Genomic DNA, 25,577 nt, shown 5'->3' on the forward strand with positions numbered 1-25,577 from the left:
AAAGCTGGTTCTAAACAAAACCATCCAAAACAAAAAACTATGTAGCCTAATAAATGTGCATTTCTCCGGTGCGTTCACTAGCCTACTGCGAAGATCGCGAGTCAATAGCCTATCGTCAACTTCATCTTTGCCAGAAGTTAAATTTAAATTGCGTGTGTGAATGAATGATGATGTTTTAGCAAACTGTATTGCTATACTGAGGAAAGGAAAATTCGACTGAAATATGTTGAAATAAAATGTAGGCTATTTGTATAAGCAACGTATTAAACTGCAAATTAACAATATGCCCTAATATTTCATGAAAACAACGTTACAGTCAGGCGAAATATGAAAGACAACATCTTGTTGACTAGATTTGGGTACAGTTTTTACTGTAGAATATACTGCCACGTCAAATAAGCTTTTGTTTAGCAATTTCTATATCTATTTTTGTCAAAAATAAAGTCATCAACTAAGATGTTAGCTGTTCCAATGTTGACTATATTCAAACTAATGAATACATAGATAAAATGTAGGCCTATAATCTTTTTTTTTTACAAAGAAAGAGTACACTTGAAATATTGTTGAAATTGTAATTATTGTTGTAATTGTAACCTTTTTAATAAAATAGCAAAACATATTTACAAGATAGATGTAAGCAAAATCTTAAATGGTCAATATAAGTCTTCTTCTAAATATATCTTTTGTCCTTGCATTGTGGCTCAGTCAGTGTCACACCTGAGTGAATGGCTCATAATTATGCAGAGTGGGTGGTAATTCAGGTGTAAACCACTCCTCGTTCACGCCCCCCTCGCATATTGGCTTTCCAACCAAAACCTGTTTTACATCAATTTAAATCAATGTATGGTTTTATTTGAACGATAAAGCAAGACTATTTTCACATAATTTTGAAGAAAAAACTCTAGGCGAGGACATCCATTAGTCAAAAGTCTTATTGACACATATTTACTATGTGTTTTGTGGCCTTATTTCAGAAATTTTAGTTTTTAGTTTTTTCAATATCCACGCATAAACATTATTCTCTCAAAAATGAAAACATGTACATACACGTGGCTCACATATTATGATAGCCCTGTTTGTGCTTTATAGAGTGAATTTACACCTTTGCCATTAATATGTTTATAAGCAACTGAAAAAAGCACAAATGTCAGGGCATGTCAGAACATCTCAAGGGCCCAGAAAACCGCTCAGACTCCAGAGGGTTAATAGCCTATTGCTAATGTCTAGAATAGCGATCTAAGTGTGAATTGCAAACTCTTTGTTTTGTTTTGCAAACTCAGATAGCCTGTGGGGGGTTTGGAGAAGGCAGTATAGTTGCTTTATCGTGGGGGTGCAGGACTAGAGGTGTTAATGTTCCGTCTTTCATATGGAGAGTGTCGGATGGCCAGCCTGATGAGCAGGCAAAGGCAACATTCTTTTAAGGATAAATCTCAAAATCTCAAAAAGTCCATATGTAGGCCCTTATATCTTATTAAATTATAAATTGTATTTAAAGGTTTTCCACACACAATTTCAATTTAATTCGCGATCAACCTCGTTTTATTGTAAGGTGAAATCAGCAAGGCATGCTGTATCTTTGAAGCAACAAAGGCTATTTGTTACAGTTTTTTCTTTCGTGATTTGTGCGGATGACACGCAGCGACATATACAGTATTATCAGCTGTGTGGTGTGTTCGCGAGAGTGAGAGCGGAGCGTTGATTTCGCAGCTTTACTTCCTGCTCACTACTGCGCAGGTCTGGGCCCGAGATCGCTACTGCGCAGACTCAAGTTCCAAGATGTCAGCGCCATATCGGGACACTGGCGGCTTCACTTCTCACCAATTGAAGAGAGCGAAGGGGCGTCGTCCATCTTTTTTTTACAGTCTATGGTTTTTACCCTGAAATGTTTAATTTCGAGAAAGACCCGGCAAGCGCAGTTAGGGAGACAAAATAAACTTACTAAAAAGAGATCCAGCGCGAGAGAGAGGCAAAGAAAAACGCCTGTTCTTAATTTATGTTGCTTTGAACTATTTTCGTTTTGTACCGTTTTAATTTTTTAACTTAGCTGCAATTTTGTTGGCAATACACAAAATGTCGCAAGAATAAGATTCTGTGTTTCTTATTTTGCATCGCAAAGGGAATAAACTCTAAACTCGATGCAACCCTGTTTTAAATAAATAAACTGTCCCGACACTTTATTTAAACCTTGAAATGTGCAATGGGGTTTCAAACTTAATTAATTTTAGTTAATAAATTATTATTATAAATTTTTTTTGTGAAAGCAATAGCCTACTGTAGGCTATTGAAAGTATTTTTCTGATTTGTTCGATCAGTTTTGAAAAATGTCTTCCGTTGCTATGGCCGGGTATCACTGTCAGTCATCTCAATTTCGTGATTGAAAAACAATAATTCAGCAGATTAAAGACGAGCTTCGTCATCTTTATTTTCTGGTGCGATCGGCTGACAGTCTTCCTTCATAAGTTGTGTCGTCTGTGCAGAGGCTCAAATGGAATGTAGCAAATTTATGTTGTAATGTAGGCTACAATTGATAATTAAACAAAACACTTGACTTTAATAAACAGTTACATATTTAAGCATCAAGAACGGTAAAACATAAACACTGTCGGCTACACTGAGATTCGATCTCGGATCGCTTGAAGCTCCGCGAGGCTCATGTTGTTGCGTCGACCACAGAGATATGGTTTGAATGCTGTTAAGATAACGTCTTATGGTCGTGCAAAGCCTCATTGATGTAGCCTAATATTTTTCTATTGCAATGTTTTATGTTGAAAATGTTTTCATTATTCAATTTATTCAATTTTATTTCAGTAATTTCAGTATTGTGATTATGAATTCGTTCAAGGTTTCATTTGAATTGATCTGCTACAAGCTTTCAATCGCTGTCAATGAGCCGCGGCGCAGCGGCAGATTACGCAATAGAGAGAATAAACTGACACTTTGCAAAGTCTGTGATTGTAGCGCCTCTTAGCGGTAAGAGGCTGCAAATACACACCCGCAATTTAAGTATTATTCTCAACTAACCGTTATTTGACTAGAAGAGGTTTGGTCGACCAAAGTTTTTTTTTAAAACTCCACAGGAAGTGGCGAAATCACGCAGTCCGTGAGAGACAGATCGTTAACGGCAGGAAATCTCAACATTCGCCAATCATTCATCGACCTCAAATATGGCTTATATTTTGAAACATTTAAGTAGCAGCAACTTTATAAGTCCACTCGCTCTAATGTTAACCTAGATTAATGTGCGCTATTATTAGGTGCATATCCGTGTATGTGTGAAGAGCCAGTTACTCCTTGGCATTCAGGCACCAGTGCATCCCTGCATTTAACTTAAAATACTCTGTCATTCAGATAAGAGTAATGCAAACTGTAAAGTGTCTACTGTCATGATTCCTGTCCTGTGTTTCCCTTGTCTTGTGTGTACTTTTGTTATTTCCTGTTCTGTGCCATGTTTTGTAGTCCTTTGTAGTCTTTCTTGTTTATTAGTCTCCCCAGGTGTTTCTTATTAACCATGCCCCCTTGTTACTTAGTTAAGCTTGTTTGTCTCTGTGTATTTATAGCCCTTGTGTTTCACTTGTTACCTTGTCAGTTGTTGTACGTGTAATGGTTGCCTCTGTGATTCCCCGGTTTTGTTCTTTTGAGTTCTTTGTTCCATGTTTCTTGTTACTTTATTAAAATACCCTGCGTTTAGATCCTCGTCTTTGCTTGTCTTCCTCAGCGACATTACAGAACAACTGACCAAGCTATGGATCTAGCAGGTATTATCTGGAACCCATTGAGCAAAATTTGTTCACTTTATCAAGATGATCGCAGCATCGAAAATTATGTGGAGGAGTTCCTTTTTTATAGTCATCTCGTTCCTGGTAACGATGCTATGCTAAAGGACTGTTTTTGGAGTGGACTAGAACAGGACATTAGCCTAAATTTACCAGAGGAAGACCCCAGCTGGACCCTGGTACAATACATTGACTTTGTCCTGCAGTTTTGTGGTTCCCCCTTCACTGTAGGGGAGGTGGAGAAGGGTCACGTCACGTCTGCCGATCCAGAGACTGTTCACGTCGCTTCTGCCGATCCAGAGACTGTTCACGTCACGTCTGCCGATCCAGAGACTGTTCACGTCACGCCCGCCGAGCCTGTGTCTTCGGACAAGATGGCCGCCGCCGAGCCAGTGTCTTCGGACAAGATGGCCGCCGCCGAGCCAGTGTCTTCGGACAAGATGGCCGCCGCCGAGCCAGTGTCTTCGGACAAGATGGCCGCCGCCGAGCCAGTGTCTTCGGACAAGATGGCTGCCGCCGAGCCAGTGTCTTCGGACAAGATGGCCGCCGCCGAGCCTGTGTCTGTTCCAGTGTTCCCAGACAAGATGGCCGCCACCGAGCCAGTGTCTCCGGACAAGATGGCCGCCGCCGAGCCTGTGTGTGTTCCTGTTCCTGAGCCTGTGTCTGTTCCACTGTCTCCAGACAAGATGGCCGCCGCTGAACCAGTGTCTCCGGACAAGATGGCCACCGCCGAGCCTGTGTCTGTTCCTGTGCCTGAGCCGGTGTCTGTTCCTGTGCCTGAGCCGGTGTCTGTTCCTGTGCCGGTGTGTGTTCCTGAGCCGGTGCCTGCTCCAGCCTATGACCCCGTAGCTTCCCCCAAGAAATTTTTGGGGGGGGGCAGTAGGTCCCGCGATGGGACCATGGAGGCCGCCCAAAGGGTCTTCTCCACCGCCCGAAGGGTCATCTCCTCCCTGGCCGCCCGAAGGGTCGTCTTCTCCCTGGCCGCCCGAAGGGTCGTCTCCTCCCTGGCCGCCCGCCCTGGTCGCCTGCACTGCCTGCTCCGCCCTGGTCGCCTGCACTGCCTGCTCCGCCCTGGTCGCCTGCACTGCCTGCTCCGCTCTGGTCGCCTGCACTGCCTGCTCCGCCCTGGTCGCCTGCACTGCCTGCTCCGCCCTGGCCTCCCGTACTACTGCAGTCTCCAGGGCTTCTTCCGCTCCACGGGCCTGGCCCTCCATCCCGCCCCCCGGGTCCGCCTCCGCTCCACAACCCTCCTGAACTATTTCCTCAGGAGCGTCTGGAATCCGCTCCTTAAGTGGGGGGCTATGTCATGATTCCTGTCCTGTGTTTCCCTTGTCTTGTGTGTACTTTTGTTATTTTCTGTTCTGTGCCATGTTTTGTAGTCCTTTGTAGTCTTTGTTTATTAGTCTCCCCAGGTGTTTCTTATTAACCATGCCCCCTTGTTACTTAGTTAAGCTTGTTTGTCTCTGTGTATTTATAGCCCTTGTGTTTCACTTGTTACCTTGTCAGTTGTTGTACGTGTAATGGTTGCCTCTGTGATTTCCCCGGTTTTGTTCTTTTGAGTTCTTTGTTCCATGTTTCTTGTTACTTTATTAAAATACCCCGCGTTTAGATCCTCGTCTTTGCTTGTCTTCCTCAGCAACATTACATCTACCTTTAGTTTTGTGCATTCACAATAACAACAAAACGTTGTGCTTTTGTAAAATAATGAAAACAATCAGGATGCTCTTTCTGCTGTCTCGGACTCAGTGAACTTGAGCACGTCACAAAAGTTAACCTAAACTCAGCGTATACTTGCCTCACAGACATAACAAATATATTAGGCCGCTGTCGGTAGCCTAAAAGAGGCCTAGAAATAGGGTTTCGTTCCACCAAGTGGGGCACTACCTACTTTTTTTATATTTAACATCAGAAATATATAGAGATTCCTTAGGAAAAAGTTCATGCTAAAGGTGCCCATTTTGAAAAAAAGGGAAAACATAGGGAATTTTGCACTTTCAAACCTGTTTATCATATAAACCCAAAAATGCCGAATTACCACTTGAAGTACAAAATAAACCAGTTTGAAATGTGTGATATACCTGAAGTTGCTATCTAGGGACAGTAAACATGATAAGATTATCAAGAAAACTTCTACTGTAGCATTAACATCCCAATTACTTCTCATTATGTTGTTCCAATTCAAAGGTAATATTTGAGGTAAAATCTGAATAACAAATAGAATTAAGCCAAAATATAATAACAGAGCTGCCAACTCTCACGCATTCACCGTGAGACTCACGCAATTGACAATTTTCACACGCTCTCACGCCACACATCCATTTTCTCACGCACAGAAAAATCGCGAAGCAAAGAGGACATGGAGACCAACAGACTAGACAGAGCAGGTTAGTTATGACATGAAAAAAAATCTCAGCTCTCAGATTCTGTCAATTTTATTACGAAATTCAAACAATAAATACCGTTTTGGCGTTTGTAATTGTGACGCGACAGATCCCTAGCGGCACGTGACCCGATCATCTCAACTAGCTAATAGTAAATCAGAATAAATAAATAAACACGAATGAACAATGTTGAAAGAAACAGTACAGCTTACCGAAATGTATATTCTTCATACGTAATATCGGTCAATCAATCAAACAAAGGGGTCAATAAAACAGCTGGAGAACAATTATGTCACATAACATTTACCTCAGGAAAGCCATTTAATGACCATAATATAGGCACGTTAGTTGGCTAGAAAAAAGAGCTATAGAGAGTATTTTGCTAAATATGTGTACTATATTACATATTTATTATAGCCTATTTGTACTTATATCATTAAATAAAGTTGTTTTTATAATAAAAAACACATTATATTTAATTTGAGTTATTTTTAACCTTAAATAATACTACCAGCTGATAGGGCTCTCTGTATGTAGCCTATGTTTTTTTTTGTTTTTTTCTTGAGAAAAATTAACGCCTATCTTGTGTGCCTAATATTTATCCAAATGAGTCAATATTAAATCAAAACACAAGAATTGAATTGAAATCGTGAAATAAAAAAAAAAAATTAAAAAAGTAGCTTACCAGAAATTGTACCATATAAACATTGTAACATGTTGTCACTAAACCTAATAAAATTCAGTTTAGTTACTAAAATGTTTTGACAATCACAATACACTTATTGTGATGCAAGTTTTTTTTGCAACCCAAAATAACACATTTAATGGTGAATTGTTAATTTGCATACACGAGCAGTAACTGCACTACATGTACATATTCACAGGAATGATTATTGTAAACAAGATTTAATTTTGATTTATTTATTTACCTACCCATCTCTCTCTCTCTCTCTCTCTCTCTCTCTCTCTCTCTCACACACACACACACACACACACACACTAACCCAACCCCTAAACCTACCCATCTCTCTCACACACACACACACACACACACACACTAACCCGACCCCTAAACCTACCCATCTCTCTCTCACACACACACACACACACACACACACACACACACACACACACACACTAACCCGACCCCTAAACCTACCCATCTCTCTCTCACACACACACAGGGGCGTCGGACTGGGGGGGTAAAGGGTACCGAGTACCCAGGGCCCGAGGCAGGGGGAGGGCCCTTAGAAGTCAGTTTTCTATACATACATATACATGCACTAACATTTGTATAGCATTTATATACAAATAAAAAAGTTCCTGTGCAAAACTAAACTTGTAGTTAGGCACTGGTTTGGTATATAAAAGAAGTCATTTTCATGCTGTGCAGGGCCCCACCACCCCTCTCGAATCAATGTAAATGGTACGACCCGCAGGTCAGGTGCTTCTGCTGTGGACCTGCGGTGAATCAGTTGATGAGACAGGAGCTGGAGTGAGCCGTGATAAGAACTAGGAAGACAGGGGAAGAGTCATGTCTTTCCTTAAGAAAGGAAAATCAGGGGCTCAAAAACGAAAAGAAAAGAAGATTAAATAGAGAAAGGCAGATGAGGGCAAGCAGTTGCTCACTCAGTTTTTTTAAAAGAAAGGTGAGCTCCAAATGCATCATCGAGCATTGACGTTGTTTTAACATAAATATCTACTCCAGGTAGAATTGCATACATTTATGTTCGTACTCTATTTGAATAATATACCAATACTTTATAGTATCACACCCTACATAGCGAGCAAACAATGTTTCTGGGTAAATAACGGAGTGAGAAGCAGACGGAGGCGGAGCTGGGAGCTCAACACACTGCCACTCCAGGCAGATGCGCAGCTTGTCTCCTCTTCTGCTGCAGTTCTCCCCAGAGTCAGAAGTTTACATGAAAACACTGTATATTTCCCTCCATTGTCAAAATCTAACACCCGCGAAAACACAGATCGTTAGCGCCTATTTTACCGCATTGTTATGCAAATTAGCTCGCGCACGCTCTTACATTAAGTACAGGATTGTTCTCAGTTTAATGCACATCTTAATGATTGAAAATGACTTATTTTAAAAACGTAATTCAAAGACTGAATGTCTAGTTTGGCGGTTAGTGTACCCTGTGATTCTATAGTCTGCATTTATTTTAAATAATCATCAATTAACTTGTACTTTTGACAATAAAACAAAAATACATTAATCAGAGTGTGGCTTATTTTGTTTACATTTTAAGTGTTTTATGATAAAAATGCAATACCCCACCCATTGGTATCACTATGGTATTTGGTACGGGGGCCCAGCAAGGTGGTTTGTACCCAGGGCCCAAAATTTGGTGCTACGCCCCTGCACACACACACACACACTAACCCGACCCCTAAACCTACCCATCTCTCTCACTCACACACACACACTAACCCGACCCCTAAACCTACCCATCTCTCTCTCTCACACACACACACACACACACACACACACACACACACACACACACACACACACACACACACACTAACCCGACCCCTAAACCTACCCATCTCTCACACACACACACACACACACACACACACACACACACACACACACACACACACACACTAACCCGACCCCTAAACCTACCCATCTCTCTCACACACACACACTAACCCGACCCCTAAACCTACCCATCTCTCTCACTCACACACACACACACACACACACACACACACACACACACACACACACTAACCCGACCCCTAAACCTACCCATCTCTCTCTCTCACACACACACACACACACACACACACACACACTAACCCGACCCCTAAACCTACCCATCTCTCTCACTCACACACACACACACACACACACACACACACTAACCCGACCCCTAAACCTACCCATCTCTCTCACTCACACACACACACACACACACACACACACACACACTAACCCGACCCCTAAACCTACCCATCTCTCACACACACACACACACACACACACACACACACACACTAACCCGACCCCTAAACCTACCCATCTCTCTCACACACACACACTAACCCGACCCCTAAACCTACCCATCTCTCTCACTCACACACACACACTAACCCGACCCCTAAACCTACCCATCTCTCTCTCTCTCACACACACACACACACACACACACTAACCCGACCCCTAAACCTACCCATCTCTCTCTCTCACACACACACACACACACACACACACACACACACACACACACTAACCCGACCCCTAAACCTACCCATCACACACATACACACAAGTCAAGCGTTTTTTGTCTATAAAACGCCGATATCAGGCCGGGTGAAACCCGTAGTTGTTGGGACATCAGAGACCGGTTTGTCCAGGAGGGCAACATGTTTATTAGCAATAGCTAACGTTAGCTCCGTAGTGTCCGACGTTTTGAGCCATTCCTACGCACATTGCTTGATTTTTTCCCATCGGACTTCAGTAAAGGGATGCGGACCTTTCCCACCATCTTTTCCGACATGAAGAATACACTTTACGGGTGTTAGTCGAGCTTGATCGCCGCTATCAGATGAAGATGCGCTGCTTACGTCCTCCTCCATGTTTACATGTGCGTAGTGATATTGGCTTGATTTCGGCTGTGACCTACTTACATTTTCGATGCTGATTGGTTGAAAATCGAGCTCAACAGTTTTATATGTCTCAATACGCAGTCAATATAGTGCGCCAATAAATTACAATTTCTCATTAACTGCAGGATAATGCGTGGAGAACTTTTTGCTTGGATACCTTTTATTAACGTTGAACATATTGAGCAAAAGAAAAAGTAGTGCCCCGTTTGTCAGAACGAAACTGAACGATACAGCTCACGTACAGCGGCCTATATCCATAGAAAGCTTGAAATGTCTACTTTTGAATAAACTAATTTAAATGGAAAATAAATATTCTCAGATTATGTAATCTGTATGAAACGTACATATAGGCACGTCCACTTCTGAGGAGATGACCAGTCAGCATCGCGACTTAATCTCTGCAGCCCAAAACACAGAAAATAATGTGATTTGTGTAACCTCAGTTCTCTGTTAGCGTTAAGTGAGGTGTCTCACTATATCCCCCCCCTTCCGCGTATTCCTCAGAAGCCCCATTACACTGAAAAAAGTAAATATGGCTTGTCATTATGTTGTATATGTTATATATTCTTATATAACATATATGTAAAGAACTTTTTATACTTGACCTGACTAAAAAAATTCACTTTTCTGCCTTGTCATTGGTCTAATGTAATTGAATTCAGTTGTCTTGAAGTAAAACTAAGTTTTTTGGGTGTAAATTAAACTAATTGCTTTAAATCAAATTACAATTTTATGTCCACGTTCAAACCATGTGACTACTGACGTCATCTTGTTTTGCTGTATGAATACCGCGTTGCGGATACAAAATTTCCACAGTATTGGTGAGTAATCCTACAAATACGTTTTCATTAAGTTTTATCTCTGTTGATATAGACTTGATATTAAATATGATATTAAAGTAGAATTCAATGAATTAATGCATGTGTTAAGTTGAATATTTGTTTTATTTTAAAGAGTCAATGGATATTTCAAGTGTAGCTATAGGCCTAAGTAAACGACGGATAGACATTAATAAATACTTTAGTAATAGATCATTTGTAGACTTTTAATTAAATTATTTATTTGGGGGTTTTCTGCATCGAGAATTATGAGGCGGCCGCCTCCGTCAAATGTCGTGCCCAATCCGTCTGTCCTCAAAATTCAGACATGCAGTCACAACTCACTATATATATATATATATATAAATATATCTGTGTTACACAATTCTAATATAATGATTTAAGTGGTCTAAAGCCATTTCTTATCTTGTTGTGAGAGACAGAAGAAATTTTACATCGCTAAATTAAAGTTCACGGAAAGTCGTCTTCCCTCAGCTGCAGCTGTCAATCATTCTCCATTCATCATTCAAACAGCGCATCAGGACGGTAAAACTCCTCGTCTACTCAGTTTAATGATCGTGACAGCCCTAGCTCAGATGCCCATTTTTCAAGCAGGATTTTACCACCTCCACCTCATTTTGAGCCAGGAAAAACCCTAAAATAATATATAATTGTTAATATCGGTAGAGATAATATGCACGCACACAATGACCAATTACATAATGCGTTACACAAATTACATTATTTTATTAAATCTGTATGACATGACATCTTTGCAACTTTGAAAATAATTATTGATAAATGTTCAAATTACACCAATTTATTTAGTCAATGTATTATTTATAAATAACTAAACTTGCTAAAATTTTGGCTCTTAGGTACAAAAGCATATCCATGCATTTTAATTTTCTTTATGAAAGTTGGTGATTGCTGTGTTTGTCTTTTTTAAGATATAGATGTTGAATGACAACAGTTTGGAGACATTGTAGTGCAGTCAGAAGATAACAGTAAGTAATTGGTCTCTTTTTGGTCAGAGCAGTTGAATTTATGAATTAGCTTTCTGAGTAAGAATTGTTTCTTTTTATTTGCTTGTGTGTCTTTCAGATTGGCCACAAAGATGAACCACAGAGAGAACTTGGACATGGCCATTTTTGTGCTCCGTGAAAGTGATGTTCTAAGCACTCCCCTGGACATCAGCATTGTCATTGATGGTACTGAGGTTTTACATGAGTTGTCCTCAGTTGCATCTGCTTGTGCCATGATGTTTGTCATCAATTACGTACTGAGAACTTGAGTATCCTGAAGTACTTAAATATACCTTTGAGGCCTTTCAAAAAATCGCCATGAACATAGCGAATATGCGAATGTCATATATTTGTCATTTATCTCCCAAATCTACTTCCATCAAAACCACTTCCCTGTTCAATTTCAACTCCCAATAAAAAGATATTGCCCCTGGACAGCAGATCCGCACCTAGGTTCATGACACCCTGTACATGCGTCGCTCTCAGGGATAAAAGATTAGTATTGCTCCACAAAATCAGCTTGCTGGCCAACATGTGCAAGGGAAGTGATCTGAGACCTCCCTGTCGATTTATATAAGCCACAACTCTAATATTGTCCGTTCTCACAAGAACATTATGCCCTTTCAGAAAAGGGAGAAAATGCTTCAACGTCAGAAACACGGCCAGCATTTCCAGATTTCGATTGTCAGATGATGACCCCATCTTCCATTCACTATCCTGCCCTCGTGAATGCACCCCCCAACCGGACAACGATGTGTCCGTCCTTATGACTTTTCTCGCTTGAACCTCGCCCATGGGTACCCCTTAAACCAGAAAGGTTGGGTGTCTCCACTGGCGCAGTGCAAAGTGGCACTCTCACTCTCCTCCAGGGGATTGCTGTAATGGGTCCAGCCTCAGAGACGCTACCTAGTGCTGAAAATCTCCCATGTACAGTCTGCCTAAGGGAATAACTATCAGGCTGAGGCCATCAGTCCCAGTAGCCTGAGGCATGTGTGAAAAGAGACACTTTTCCCCCACTGAAATTCGGCCAGGCATCGAGTGAATTTTCCCACCCTGTCCTCCGACAGACGAGCTATGAATGTCACAGAGTCCAGTGACAGCCCCAGATATGTTATTGTGCGGGAATTAAAACGCTATTTTCTGTCTTTAATTTTAAACCCAGTTTTTGTATATGTTCCAGAAGCATAAATGTGTGATCTTCTCGGTTCTCACTCTGACTGAGCTGTCACCAGGGACGGACTGGGGCTAAAAAACAGCCCTGGACTTTCTCCCAAACAGGCCCATCATCCCATTCGCCTAGCCGTGTGCAACAGACACTAGCCAGGATGTGCTGATACTATGCCACACTACTGTAGCCTATCAGACAAGCTATTCACAGCAAGTAACATCTCAAAACTAGTGATGATTATTGGGGTTGTGTTTATTAATGAAGCCTCAGCCTTCAAATAAAAACAAAAAATGTACAATGCCATAAAATACAAATAATGAAATGTCACTGGCTACAGAAACCCCAAATTACACAAACTTGTAATTATAAAACATAGTTACTATACCAGGGGTCTCCAACCTTTTTGTGTGCGAGGGCTACCTCAAGGGATAAAATAATCTAGAAGGAATTTTTATTTGTTATACTCCAATATTTATTATAGGCCTACATAACATGGTGACGCTTTTTTACTTTTCACCATCATATGGGAAATAATAAAATATCTTGATATTCTGGTTCAGACTTACAAGTGTTTAAAAAAAAAAAAAAACTATTCCTGAAAAATTATGAAAATATTTATTGATTTTTTTTGTTGATTTTCTATAAACCTATTGTATGTGTTATCAAAAACAGTAGCCCAAACATTTAGTATAAATATAAATGAAAAAAAATAAAAAAAATAAACTGCCATAACTTCTAAACAAAACATTACTGCATTAGGCATTAATTCATAAGTTTTGGTGTGAAATGTCTTCTAGCTGGTTTGTTCTCGGAACAATGTTTCGCCTGTTCTTTTTGTTTTGTTTTTGCGTCAATATGTTGAGAATATCAGCGCTGTTTCATCTGGCTTTTTACAAGCTTAAATCACATAGTCATTTGTGGGTTTATAATAGAGATAGAGAATTCTGTGCTGAATTGAACTGCTTCTCAGTGTGCTTCTCGCACAGCTCTGTGTAATAGCCCTAATGTTCGTGTGATCGAGATCAGTCCGCACAGCTGCTTTGTCCGCGATCGCTGTTTTCTGGGCCGAGCTGATAATGCTCTGCGCTGCTCAGATCAAACACGTTTTGTTCCGCTTTTTGAGCGTTTGCCATTTGATGTTTCTCATACGCAACGCAAATGACAGTGTATAATCAAAGAGAGTTGAGTAATTTTGTAGAGGCAAAAGTTCAAATTGAAACGTTTAGTTGAAAAGGTCGCAAAATTATACCATTTATTCGAAGTCTGGAACCCCGACGGCAAGTTGGAGCTATTTATAGAATGTGTTTAGCGGGCAACTCACAGGCACCACGTAGGAGAGCCACTGCTATTCAAATATAATGTAAGCAAATTTAAAAGTGCAGCCTTATAAAACTAACTTTCTGTCAGTGGCTATAGGCCGACTCTTCTTCCTCAGTTGTTGTTTTTTACACGTAGCATATAAGTGATCATATTAGTGCCCCTGCTGTTGGCTGTATTGCTTTATTAGACTCGTTCTCGCTCTCTCGCTCTCTGAAGATGGGGATGAGGATGAGGTTGAGGAGCTGGCCGGACCATCTGAGCTGCTGCAGGCGGATAGTTCTTCCTAGACTAGGCAATTATCTGTTCCGGTACTCCATTCTGACCCGCTGCATTCACGTTCGGTCTCTGCGTTTCGGAATGCGAACGTTGGGGGGTGGACGGGCCGTAGCTTGTGCGAAGGTCTGTCGGGGTGGAGTCTGCATCTTTCTCGGCATACAGATTTGCAAAGCCTCATCATCCTTCTGTTTTCCTCACATCTCTTTGCATCAGTGTCAGAGCTGAACCAAAAATGCCATCTGTGACGAACAGTGCGTTCAGGATGGCTCCTTTTTTCCTGTCAGAAAGATTAGCCAGATTAAGCCATCATCCTCTCTCTTGGATAACCATTGTGGCCTGCGTCTCAGAAGATGCAGAGAGAGATCCGTAACAACAGATCTTTTCCCAATGTGTCTGACCTAGCATGGTAGACGCTTCGTCCTGCTGCACCGCGTGGTATGCAACTGCTTTATGCATCATGCTCGACTGGAATCAGTCAGCTTTTGATGGCAACATCGGCTTTACAGCCGCTGTGCGCTTTGAGTGCAAGTGCACAGCAACTAATGGCTCCATGGGGAGCATTCGGAGAAGGCCTTCCTTCTCCATCCCCTCTACATCGAGAGTGGATCCTCCCTGCACGGGCATCTTGCTGGTAAATAGCTTGTCCTTCCAAGTAACCGCGACCTCCTCCAGGAGCTCTGGAAATACAAGGAGAAGCTGTCGTGCTGCCAGTTGTGCTCTCTACAGCCTCTTACCGTTATAGTGAGACTTAGCAGTCTCTGCTAACGTTTTCACTCATCTTGCAGATCAATACTGAGAAGCGGGATGGTTGCCTCTTTTTTTTGTTTGTTTATTTATTTAGCATGTAGGCCTATGTTTGCATTAAAAGTACCATTTCGGCAACGAGAACGTTTCTGAGCCAAATGAAGATAAAGATGTGTTCTGTTGACTGGCGTGTTTATTGAACCAATCAGATAAGAGAAAATCGAGAGTCAAGGCCGAAATTCGTGCCGAAATTTTCGCACGTTAAAAAATCAATACAACCTCACGTTATGTCAGTCTGCCTCCTATGTCAGTCTGCACACTGCCTCCGAAACTTTCGTCCGTAAAAAAAAATTAATATATTTTTTACACAAAGTTTGATTTTACACAATTAATCTGTTCCCTTTCAAGGGAACTCGCGTTTCGTCGAAATGACGCTATGGGAACGCTTTGCGTGATGACGTCTTGAAGCACATGTAAAATCAGTCCAATGGTGTGGCGGAACGTCAGAGGCGGGTGACGTCACGTACCAGGAAGCTATAAAAGCCGGCCCGAAACAGAAAACGAAAGCTTTCTGAGTCTTCAGTTGCGCTCTGTGTTGAATCTGTCCTTGTTATTTGGTGTTGTCTGTCTATATTATATATATATATATATTCAGTATGGCGAGCAAGCAGCAGTTTAGAGTGTGTGTCCATCCCTGCCCGCGTTATTTAACGGGAGGTGATACTCACACTCTTTGTGTTGTTTGTTTGGGTGAGGAGCATGCCCAGTCAGCACTCGAGGGTGGTGACTGTGTGCATTGCGAGGCGCTTCCATTGCGTACGCTCCGATCCCGCTTGGCTCGGTTCAATCCCGATCACGTTCCCCAGGGCTTGGGTCCCGCCGCTGCCGAGGCACGGCGTCGATCTCAGACCTGGGGTTCACAAATGGATTTATCAGTGGATGTTGAGACGGGCTCTGCCTTATCTCAACATCCTTCTGATAGATCCAGTGCCTCTCATCAGGGTGTGGAAGCACGCGCTGCGGTTTCTTCCCCCCCGATGGAGGCACCAATACTGCAATTGTCCAGCTCTGAGGAGTTGGACGTTGTTAGTATTGAAGCTGAGTCTGAGGATTCGCCACCTCAGTCTCACGCTTTTGAGGAATTGCTCGATGTTGTCACGAGAGCAGTTCACAGATTATCTATTGAGTGGCCAGAGGATAGGCAGGACGTTCGTTCGAAAAGTAAGCTCGACGAACGCTTCCTGCCATCTCGTACACAGCCTCCGCGAAGAAGCCTTCCGTTTTTCCCCGATCTCCACACCGAGGTGTCGAAATCGTGGGGAAAACCGGTTTCATACAGAGTGTATGCACCACAAACATCCCACTATTCTTCCATTCAGAAATATAAAGAATATGGTTATGGGGAGATGCCGAAGGTGGAGGAGACGCTTGCGAGCTATCTCTCTCCAGCAACGGCATCTTCCCTGAAAGCTCCTTCACTTCCCTCTAAGCCAGTAAAATTCACATCATCTCTGGTTCATAAATCGTATGCAGCCGCTGGTCAAGCTGCAGCGTGTCTGCATACGATGTCTATTATGCAAGCCTATCAGGCAGAATTATTGGGGGATTTAGAGGAGGGCGGGGGAATTGGTCCTGACACAGTGGCTGAACTACGCAGAGCCACAGATCTGTCTCTCAGGGCCACCAAGGAGACCGCTAAATCAATCGGGCGGTCTATGGCAGCCCTGGTGGCCACTGAGAGGCATCTGTGGCTCAATTTGAGCGATATAAAAGAGAAAGAAAAGCACGTTCTCTTAGATGCTCCGGTTTCCACTGATGGTTTATTTGGTGATGCAGTAAACAGTGCGGTAGCTAAATCTCAGGAAGCTGCTAAACAGGCAGCTGCATTACAAAAACTTCTCCCCCGCCGTTCTTTCATTGAGGCTGCTGAGCGGGAGCAGCCTCACTCCTCTAAAAAGAGCGCTGAACATCGTGCCACTCAAAAACAGAGTGTGTCCTCTCGTGCTCCCCCACAAAAATCTCGGGGACACGGAGGGCGCTCTCAAACCCAGCAGTCTTCGAGGGGTAAAACGGATCTGCGGACCGTTATTACCGCCAAGAAGGCTGCTGGGAAAAAGTCCTGATGTCTGAGGGCTCAGGACAAATGAGGGTAGTCCCCCCGAAGCAGAGCGGTTAACACCTCTTTTCACGGTGCCCGTCTCTCTTCGGTGCCCTCAGGGGACCGTTCTGCCAACCCTGCCACCTCTGGTGTTACAGGGCGCAGCGGCCTCCGGCGAGCACATATCTCAAGGTCCACCCGGAAACGTAGTGGCCTCGGGATGCCCGCCCCCTCTGAGGAGGGTGCTAGAGCAGTCTGTTTGGTCGTTCCCTGCCGGTGCGCCGTTACAGGGCGACGAACCGACTACTCAACAGCAGGAGAAAAATACGGTGCCGTCTCTCTTCTGTGCCCTCAGGGGACCGTTCTGCCAACCCTGCCGCCTCCGGTGTTACAGGGCGCAGCGGTCTCCGGCGAGCACATATCTCAAGGTCCACCCGGAAACGTAGTGGCCTCGGGATGCCCGCCCCCTCTGAGGAGGGTGCTGGAGCAGTCTGTTTGGTCGTTCCCTGCCGGTGCGCCGTTACAGGGCGACGAACCGACTACTCAACAGCAACAAAATCCAGAAACCAGTCTCGAGAGACTGGTACCTCTAGTAGAATCTTTGACAGCGTGGAAGCTACTGTCAAATGTTTCTCGTTGGGTCCTGCAGACCGTGGAAAAAGGGTATTAGATACAATTCTATTAACGCCCACCGCGGTTTATGGGGGCCCTGCCCACAGTGGTGGGCCCCGAGCAGGTTCTGGTTATGGAACAGGAAGTAAACATTCTGTTAGAGAAAGGGGCCATAGAATATGTACCCCCCTCCAACAGGGAAACCGGGTTTTACAGCCGGTACTTCATAGTTCCAAAAAAGGACGGGGGATTGCGTCCCATTTTAGATCTTCGAGTTCTGTACGAGACAGCCATGCAGCTCAAGTTCAAAATGTTAACCTTGAGACAAATCGTGCCACAGATCAGGTCCGAGGACTGGTTTGTCACGATAGACCTCAAGGACGCATATTTCCATCCGTCCGTGTCATTGGAAGTTCCTGAGGTTTGCTTTCGGGGGCAAAGCATACCAATATCGAGTACACGAACTACATCGACGATTGGTTGATTTTAGCTCAGTCGCATTAGATGGCGGTTCAACATCGAGATGTTGTTCTCGCCCATATGAAAGAGTTGGGGTTACGGCTGAACGCCAAGAAGAGTGTGCTTTCTCCATTTTAGAGGACCACTTTTTTAGGCGTGGTTTGGGATTCAGTGTCGATGCAGGCGCGCCTGTCATCGCCACGCTTCGATTCCATCCTGGCAGCTGTGAGAAGTGTAAAGCTAGGCCAGCTACTCACTGTCAAACAGTTCCAGAGACTGTTGGGTCTCATGGCAGCAGCTTCCAACGGGATACCTTTTGGACTGCTGCACATGAGGCCCCTGCAGTGGTGGCTCAGGACCAGAGGGTTTTTCCCCGAGGGGCAACCCATTTCGCACAATCAAGGTCACGCGGTGATGCCTACGTGCCTTGGTTATGTGGAAAAAACCTTGGTTCCTGTCCCAGGGCCCAGTGCTGGGAGCTCCTTGTCGTCGCAAACTGCTAACGACGGATGCTTCCCTCACAGGTTGGGGAGCGATCCTGAGGGTCGCTCATCTCAAGGTCTGTGGGAAGACCATCATCGTTCCTGGCATTCTATAGCCTAGAGATGTTAGCTGTCTTCCGGGCTCTGAGGAGCTTTATCACAGGTCTCAGGGGACACCATGTGTAGTACATACGGACAACACGTCGGTAGTCGCCTATATCAAGGGGGTTTGCGCTGGCATGCCATATCCTCTTGTGGTCCCAGGGGAAGTTGCTGTCACTCAAGGCAGCCTACATCCCCGGGGTCCAGAATATAGGAGCAGACACTCTGTCGAGACAGGGGCCGAGGCCCGGGGAATGGTGGCTCCACCCTCGAGGTGGTGGAGCTGATATGGAAATTATAAGTGGATCTGTTTGCGTCTCGAGAGACGTCTCACTGTCCACTTTGGTTCTCCTTCACGCATCCAGCTCCTCTGGGACTGGATGCTATGGTACAGACGTGGCCGAGGCTACGTCTGTACGCCTTTCCCCCAGTTGCTCTGCTCCCGGGAGTTCTGGAAAGAGTTCGCAGGGACCGGGTTTGCCTGCTTTTTATAGCCCCGCGCTGGCCGGGCAGAGTATGGTTTCCCGATCTTGTGTCCCTCCTCGACGGGCATCCTCTGGAGCTACCCGTCAGGAGGGACCTTCTGTCCCAAGCAGGGGGCTCAATATTTCACCCCCGCCCAGAACTGTGGAACCTGTGGGCTTGGCCTCTGAGGGGGCCCAGCTCATAGAGTCAGGTCTCTCAACTGAGGTTGTTGAGACCATTCTACAGTCCAAGCTCCCTCCACGAGGAAACTTTATGCCCTGAACTGAAGAGTATTCACCTCTTTGTGTAGTGACCGTCGGTTGGATCCAGTCAACTGCCCAATTGGTACAGTTCTGGAGTTCCTGCAGGACCGGTTCACTGCAGGTCTGACCCCGTCCACTTTAAAGGTTTATGTGGCGGCCGTAGGTGCTTACCACAGTCCTTTGGGTGGAATGTCTGTGGGGAAAGACCCTTTGGTATCTCGTTTCCCTCGTGGCACTTGGAGGTCCTCCTCCCTTTCGAAATCGGACCAGGAGGCGAATAATTTGCTTTGCCCTGTTCGGGCGTTAGACGCGTATGTCCACAGAGCTGCCCTGTGGCGTAAAAGTGACTTTTGCTCCCCTAACAAGGGAGGTCCAGTGTCTAAGCAAAGGATGAGCAAGTGGGTGGTTGAGACTATCTCACTGGCTTATGAGGCGGCTGGACAGCCTTCTCCTTGGGCTGTCCGGTCGCTCTCTACTAGGAGTATGGCGGCCTCTAAGGCCCTTATATCAGGAGTATCGTTACAGGACGTCTGTGATGCGGCAGGCTGGTCCTCACCGCACACCTTCGTCAGGTTCTACTCTCTGGATTTAGACTCTACTCCAGGGTCTCATGTTTTGTCTTCTTAGTGCTGCTCACATGATTACACACAGGACAGACATTTGTAGCTATGGAGGCGTTGGTATAGACGTTCCCATAGCGTCATTTCGACGCAAACGCGAGTTCCCTTGAAAGGGAACGCCTCGGTTACGACTGTAACCTCGGTTCCCTGAAGAGGGAACGAGCGTTGCGTCGCCTTGCCATATCTCCTTCATGCCTGTCAGCGCGACTTCAGACTTTACGAAGCTTTCGTTTTCTGTTTCGGGCCGGCTTTTATAGCTTCCTGGTACGTGACGTCACCCGCCTCTGACGTTCCGCCACACCATTGGACTGATTTTACATGTGCTTCAAGACGTCATCACGCAAAGCGTTCCCATAGCGTCATTTCGACGCAACGCTCGTTCCCTCTTCAGGGAACCGAGGTTACAGTCGTAACCGAGGCGTTTTGCTGTTCCTTACTCTGTTGTTTTCGCTTGCACATTGCTGTTCACAGGCTTGCAATGCTTTTGGCCGTATTTGTGCGCAAAAACCGTGCCAAAAGTGTAAGCGTGGAAAAATGGAAGACAGAAGAATACAGAGCCTATCGTTAGCATGAAGCTGCAGTTTCACAATACATGAATTACACTTACGAATAACAGTAAAATGCAGCAAAATTAATTTTCATGAAAGGCGAATGAAATGCGCCAATGAAAGGCGATTTACACCTTTACAAATCTTCTGTTGCACATGCAAATTTAATTTACGCTTGCAATCTTATGAACACTTTCACAAATCACGCATGCAATTCTTTATGGCATCATATTACCTTCATACAAGTCTCTACTGCTCACCAAGGCTGCATTTATTTGATCCAAATTACAGCAAAAACAGTGATATTGTGAAATATTTTTACAATTTAAAATAAATGTTTTCCATTTATATATATTTTAAAATGCAATTTATTCCTGTAGTCAAAAGCTGAATTTTCAGCATCATTACTCAAGTCTACAGTGTTACATAATCCTTCAGAAATCATTATAATATGATGATTTGATGCTCAAGAAACATTTCTGCTTATTATCAATGTTGAAAACAGTTGTGTAAAAAAAAAAATCAGGATTCTTTGATGAACTAAAAGTTCAAAAGAACAACATTTATCTGAAATAGAAAGATTTTGTAACATTATAAATGTCTTCTTTACTGTAACTATTGATCAATATAAGGCATTCTCGTTGAATAAAAGTATTAATTTCTTTAAAAAATTAAAATAAAATTAAAACAGCAACAAAAAACTAAACTCTTACTGAGCCCAAACTTTTGAACGGTAGTGAATAATGTTACAATAGATTTCTATTTCAGATAAATGCTGTTGTTTTGAACTTTCTATTCATCCAAAAATCCTGAAAAAAAATGTAAAACTGTGTGGGTCCTAACGCCCCAGTGTAGTGACGGGGACACTATACTGTCAAAGAACACTGTCCACCGGATGAGACGTTAAACCGAGGTCCTGACTCTCTGTTATCATTAAAAATCCCAGGATGTCCTTCGAAAAAGAGTAGGAGTGTAACCCCGGCATCCTGGCCAAATTTTCCCATAATAAGAGCGTTCACAAAGACTGCAATTCAATTAAATAATTGTATGCGCTGTGGGTTTCAGAGTGAAGCGCGACACTTTAATTATGTCTCATTTTTCTTCTCTGGCATCTGCTTGTTAAGGCGAGACACGGCAGGCAAAAACATCGATTTTTCATGCAGTGGTCAGTTTTGAGATTTTGGGCTAGTTTACTCCTTCACTATGTGTTCTTTCAAGCTGCTATAAAGAAAATGTTGAAAATATACATTAAGATGTTTATTTTATTACATTTTGTTTACTTCTGGCAGTAAGATTCTCCCGAATTTACCAGGAGTTATCATTCCAGCGCGACACGCCGAGATCCGTCTGTTCACTGAAGTCTGTCATGACCGGTGTCGCTGTAAAGCTCTGAGTCTCCTGCTCAACGCTATCCCAAATATGGGCATTTCCTTTCTATCAGTAACCAATCGTGAATGTCCAAAGGAGGATTTAAAGCTAACGACGAAATCTCATTTAGAGCTATTTAACTCTTTAAATGCCGTTTTCTCAAAATGAGCTTTTTGTCATTCTCCAGAACACACATCTCAGCCTGTGCAGCACCTGTGTACACCACACTCTCCAGTTATACACTTAGCAGTATTCTGAAGATATTTACAGAGGGATTTGTTAATAAATCATTCCTGGCCTGATTTATGTGACATTTTAATTTAAAAAAAATGGCGAAAATTGATTTTTTTAAGGCTATGGACAGTATATTTTGATTTCCTAGGTGATGAAAGCATATATCCTGAAGTCCCTCTGAATTTTTATTTTTTTTCATCTTGTGTGTAAACAAAATTAAAAAAGAATTTTGCACCTGGCTTTATCATATGTTCAGATCTATCTACCGAAAATATATGCAAAATTGTGCATATTTAATGAGATAATGCCTAATTTGCATAATTAAACATACAAATTTCTAAAACTTGTTTTTTTATATACTTGTGTAAGTAATCAACTGAGGAAGTGTCATGGTGATATCTATTATTTTAAAATGTTACCCTATTCACCTGTAGTGTCTCGCCTTAACTACACAAAACACCTCATCAACCCCCTAGCAACCGCACAGGACACCCTAGCAACTCCTAATGCCATAGCAATCATTCATTCTCTGCATATGCTGTGAGTTTGTGTGGTTTATTACGTTCATCTGGGAATGTAACGTGCCATTTCACCAGATTTGTAACGTAAATCATTTATAAACCTACGCCAACACAGGAGAATACATCAATATCTTTCTAAATATGCAAACATCGCGATTTCAAAACCCTCGCTGTTTTGATTTCCACATGTTCATTTTCAGGAAATCACAGCGGCTGTAGCGTTTCTATCGTACAGAAGAGACCAAATATTAAAGATTAAGTGGACATTAAATGTTGTTTGGCTGATATGCAACAAGGATTTGATCTGCTATAAAGTTAAACAACATCAATCCTCAGACCGTTGGCGTCCTCTGCAGGCATTTGTTATTATACATGATGGACATAAGATGATTATATTATGTATATTACATTATGTATTTTAACAGTGTTGTTCTATAAATCCATATGATTACTTGCTTTTTACACTTTATTTGAACCAATTAGTATTGCCTCGTTGTTATTATATATGTATTTTAAGTCATTTTGAAGGCTATTGTTCACTTATGTCTATTTTTATTACCACTAAATATTATCTAAGTTAAGATTACATGATTAATTGTCAAAATCATCAACCGATTACTTCATTAGTGACAGGGTTAGGGTTATGCAAAATTGACTTTTATAAGATGTTTGAACACAGATGTGTGTCGGCAGAGTGTGTAAACAACCAGCCTATAATGGTAAAAATCCACCAAATACTTTTTTTATAACCCCCATAAATCATTAACAATCTCTCCAAACGTGAGGTTTCAGATGTCAGATCTTGTAAAGAGGGGCATAATAGGTACCCTTTAAAACATTTTAAAATGCATTGTTTTGCATTGTGATTTAGTCGAATAAAGTTAAATAAAACACTATTTTTCCAGTCATACATTTCACCATAAAAATAGTCTTAACTATTGCCTCATCTCATGAGCTAAGTGTATCGTCACACCCCTACTATTACAGTTTTTGTTAATATTTTGAATTAGATTTTATTTACTTTTTAACAATCTCTTTAAGTTTTCCAAATTGGCACAAATGATGGCACAAAATTAACAAAGTGCAATTCTTGTGTGCATATTATGTACAATAATGTCTAACATAAAAATCAAATGTGCAAGTGATATATACATCATTTCTGGCCTAATTTTATAATGATCATCTGCTTTAAATAAAGATATGCCGTTTGTTTAAGCACCAGAACACAACAACATGCGAAGAGATAATTCTGAAAGAGAGACACGAGATGCTAAAAATGTTATTCATTGTGAGGGTTTTTAAAGACAAACACTCACTATACATAGAGAGTGGAACAAATGTGATTATTAGTAAATGAAAGAAAAATGCTCCAGTGATTTATCAAACAGTCATTAATGAAGAGTGAAGAATGATCACCGACCTCTCTGTTCCTCAGTTTCTTCATCCTTCTCTCGGCATGTTTCTGCATCACTCGTGTCTTCACTCTCCTCTTTAATAAACTCCATCTTTACAATCCTGTCACTCGTTCTTCTTTTACACCTGGAAACTGTTGGAGCAGAACGTCATTATTAGTATTTAGCGCTGAATTCATCATTATGATGGTCACATGTCCCTCATGAATATTAAAAAGGTGTGTGCCATGAGAGGATATGGACCATAAACTCACAGCTGATTGTGTGAAATAACACTGAACCTTTTCTCTGATCGTGTTTCTGTGAAAAGCTTTAGAAAGCTCTTCAAAGCACCGATGCCACTGTATTAAGACTTTCAGTGTTTCTATTATAACATATTCAGTATTTTTAGTTTTGTATATGAATGATAAAACTCTTTTTTTAATACAATTTTTTAAGTTATACAAACATATCCAATAAAAAATCTTCTACTATCACGGTAATGTCATGTTTCTCTCTTGATTTCCACTATTGTCAGCGTTATACACATATGTGTGTCCTTGGAATAAATAATAACAAAGATCTATATATATTACATTTACAGAACAAATACAATGACTGAATGGATTTTAAATGATCGAATCGCCCGAAATCTTATTTCTAAACTCAGTATTGTACTCTCGTGTTTATGGACGACTTCATTTATGCTGAAAATAACCATTCCGATATCATACAGCACGGTTCAGTATTTGGAACTTTCTATATAACGTTAGTAGCCTAATCATTCAGCACATATACTGCCGCCATAAACAGATATTTTAGCGGAGAAAACATGAGAATCAGATCAGGCTAGCACTCACTGGCTTTACCAGAGCTGTCATAACTACTGTCGGATCGATTAAACTACTGTAAATCATACACAGTTACCGTTACTCCCGCTTCCCTCTCGCAGTCTATGATAATAATATCTGGAGAGAGTCTGGGCTCATTCATCAATGGCCGTTGCTCCGCTGGCGCGTGACACCCGGAAGTGCACAATATGCTCGCAGGCGCGCGCTTCTAATGTCAGGTTGATTTGAGCCAATCAGACAAACCCGCTTTGTTTAAGATGCACCAAGTGATACTTGCTACTGCAAAAGGTTTTTATTTTTTTTTACATTAAAACAGTTAATCACATAGAATAACTCTAGACACTTTAGTTTTAAATAAATAATTGTATTCTACATAAGCCCAGTTAACACAGAACGTTCCCCTAACGTTAGTTTTTGGTTTCCATTTG

General features: G+C 42.4%; 2 protein-coding genes across 3 annotated transcripts in view; both read right to left on the reverse strand.

The window, feature by feature from the left end:
- The window catches only part of LOC309501983 (uncharacterized protein), a 36,112-nt gene extending 10,803 nt beyond the window's left edge, over positions 1-25,309 (reverse strand). Inside the window, exons 1-2 of one of the 2 annotated variants that reach the window (XM_082174289.1) lie at positions 25,226-25,309; positions 24,328-24,453 (exon numbers count right to left, since the gene is read on the reverse strand). In XM_082174289.1, coding sequence (XP_082030415.1) covers positions 24,328-24,412 — 85 coding nt within the window. In that variant the 5' untranslated portion in view covers positions 24,413-24,453; positions 25,226-25,309. Of the gene's footprint in view, positions 1-24,327; positions 24,454-25,158 lie in introns of both variants that reach the window. The other variant, XM_082174290.1, reaches the window with a different exon arrangement.
- LOC309501906 (uncharacterized protein) overlaps positions 1-25,577 on the reverse strand; it is a 482,458-nt gene that overhangs the window by 332,823 nt on the left and 124,058 nt on the right. The gene's annotated exons all lie outside the window — the stretch shown is intronic.

This window comes from Leuciscus leuciscus (genome assembly GCF_965113295.1).
Source record: "Leuciscus leuciscus genome assembly, chromosome: 6".
Lineage (NCBI taxonomy): Eukaryota > Metazoa > Chordata > Actinopteri > Cypriniformes > Leuciscidae > Leuciscus > Leuciscus leuciscus.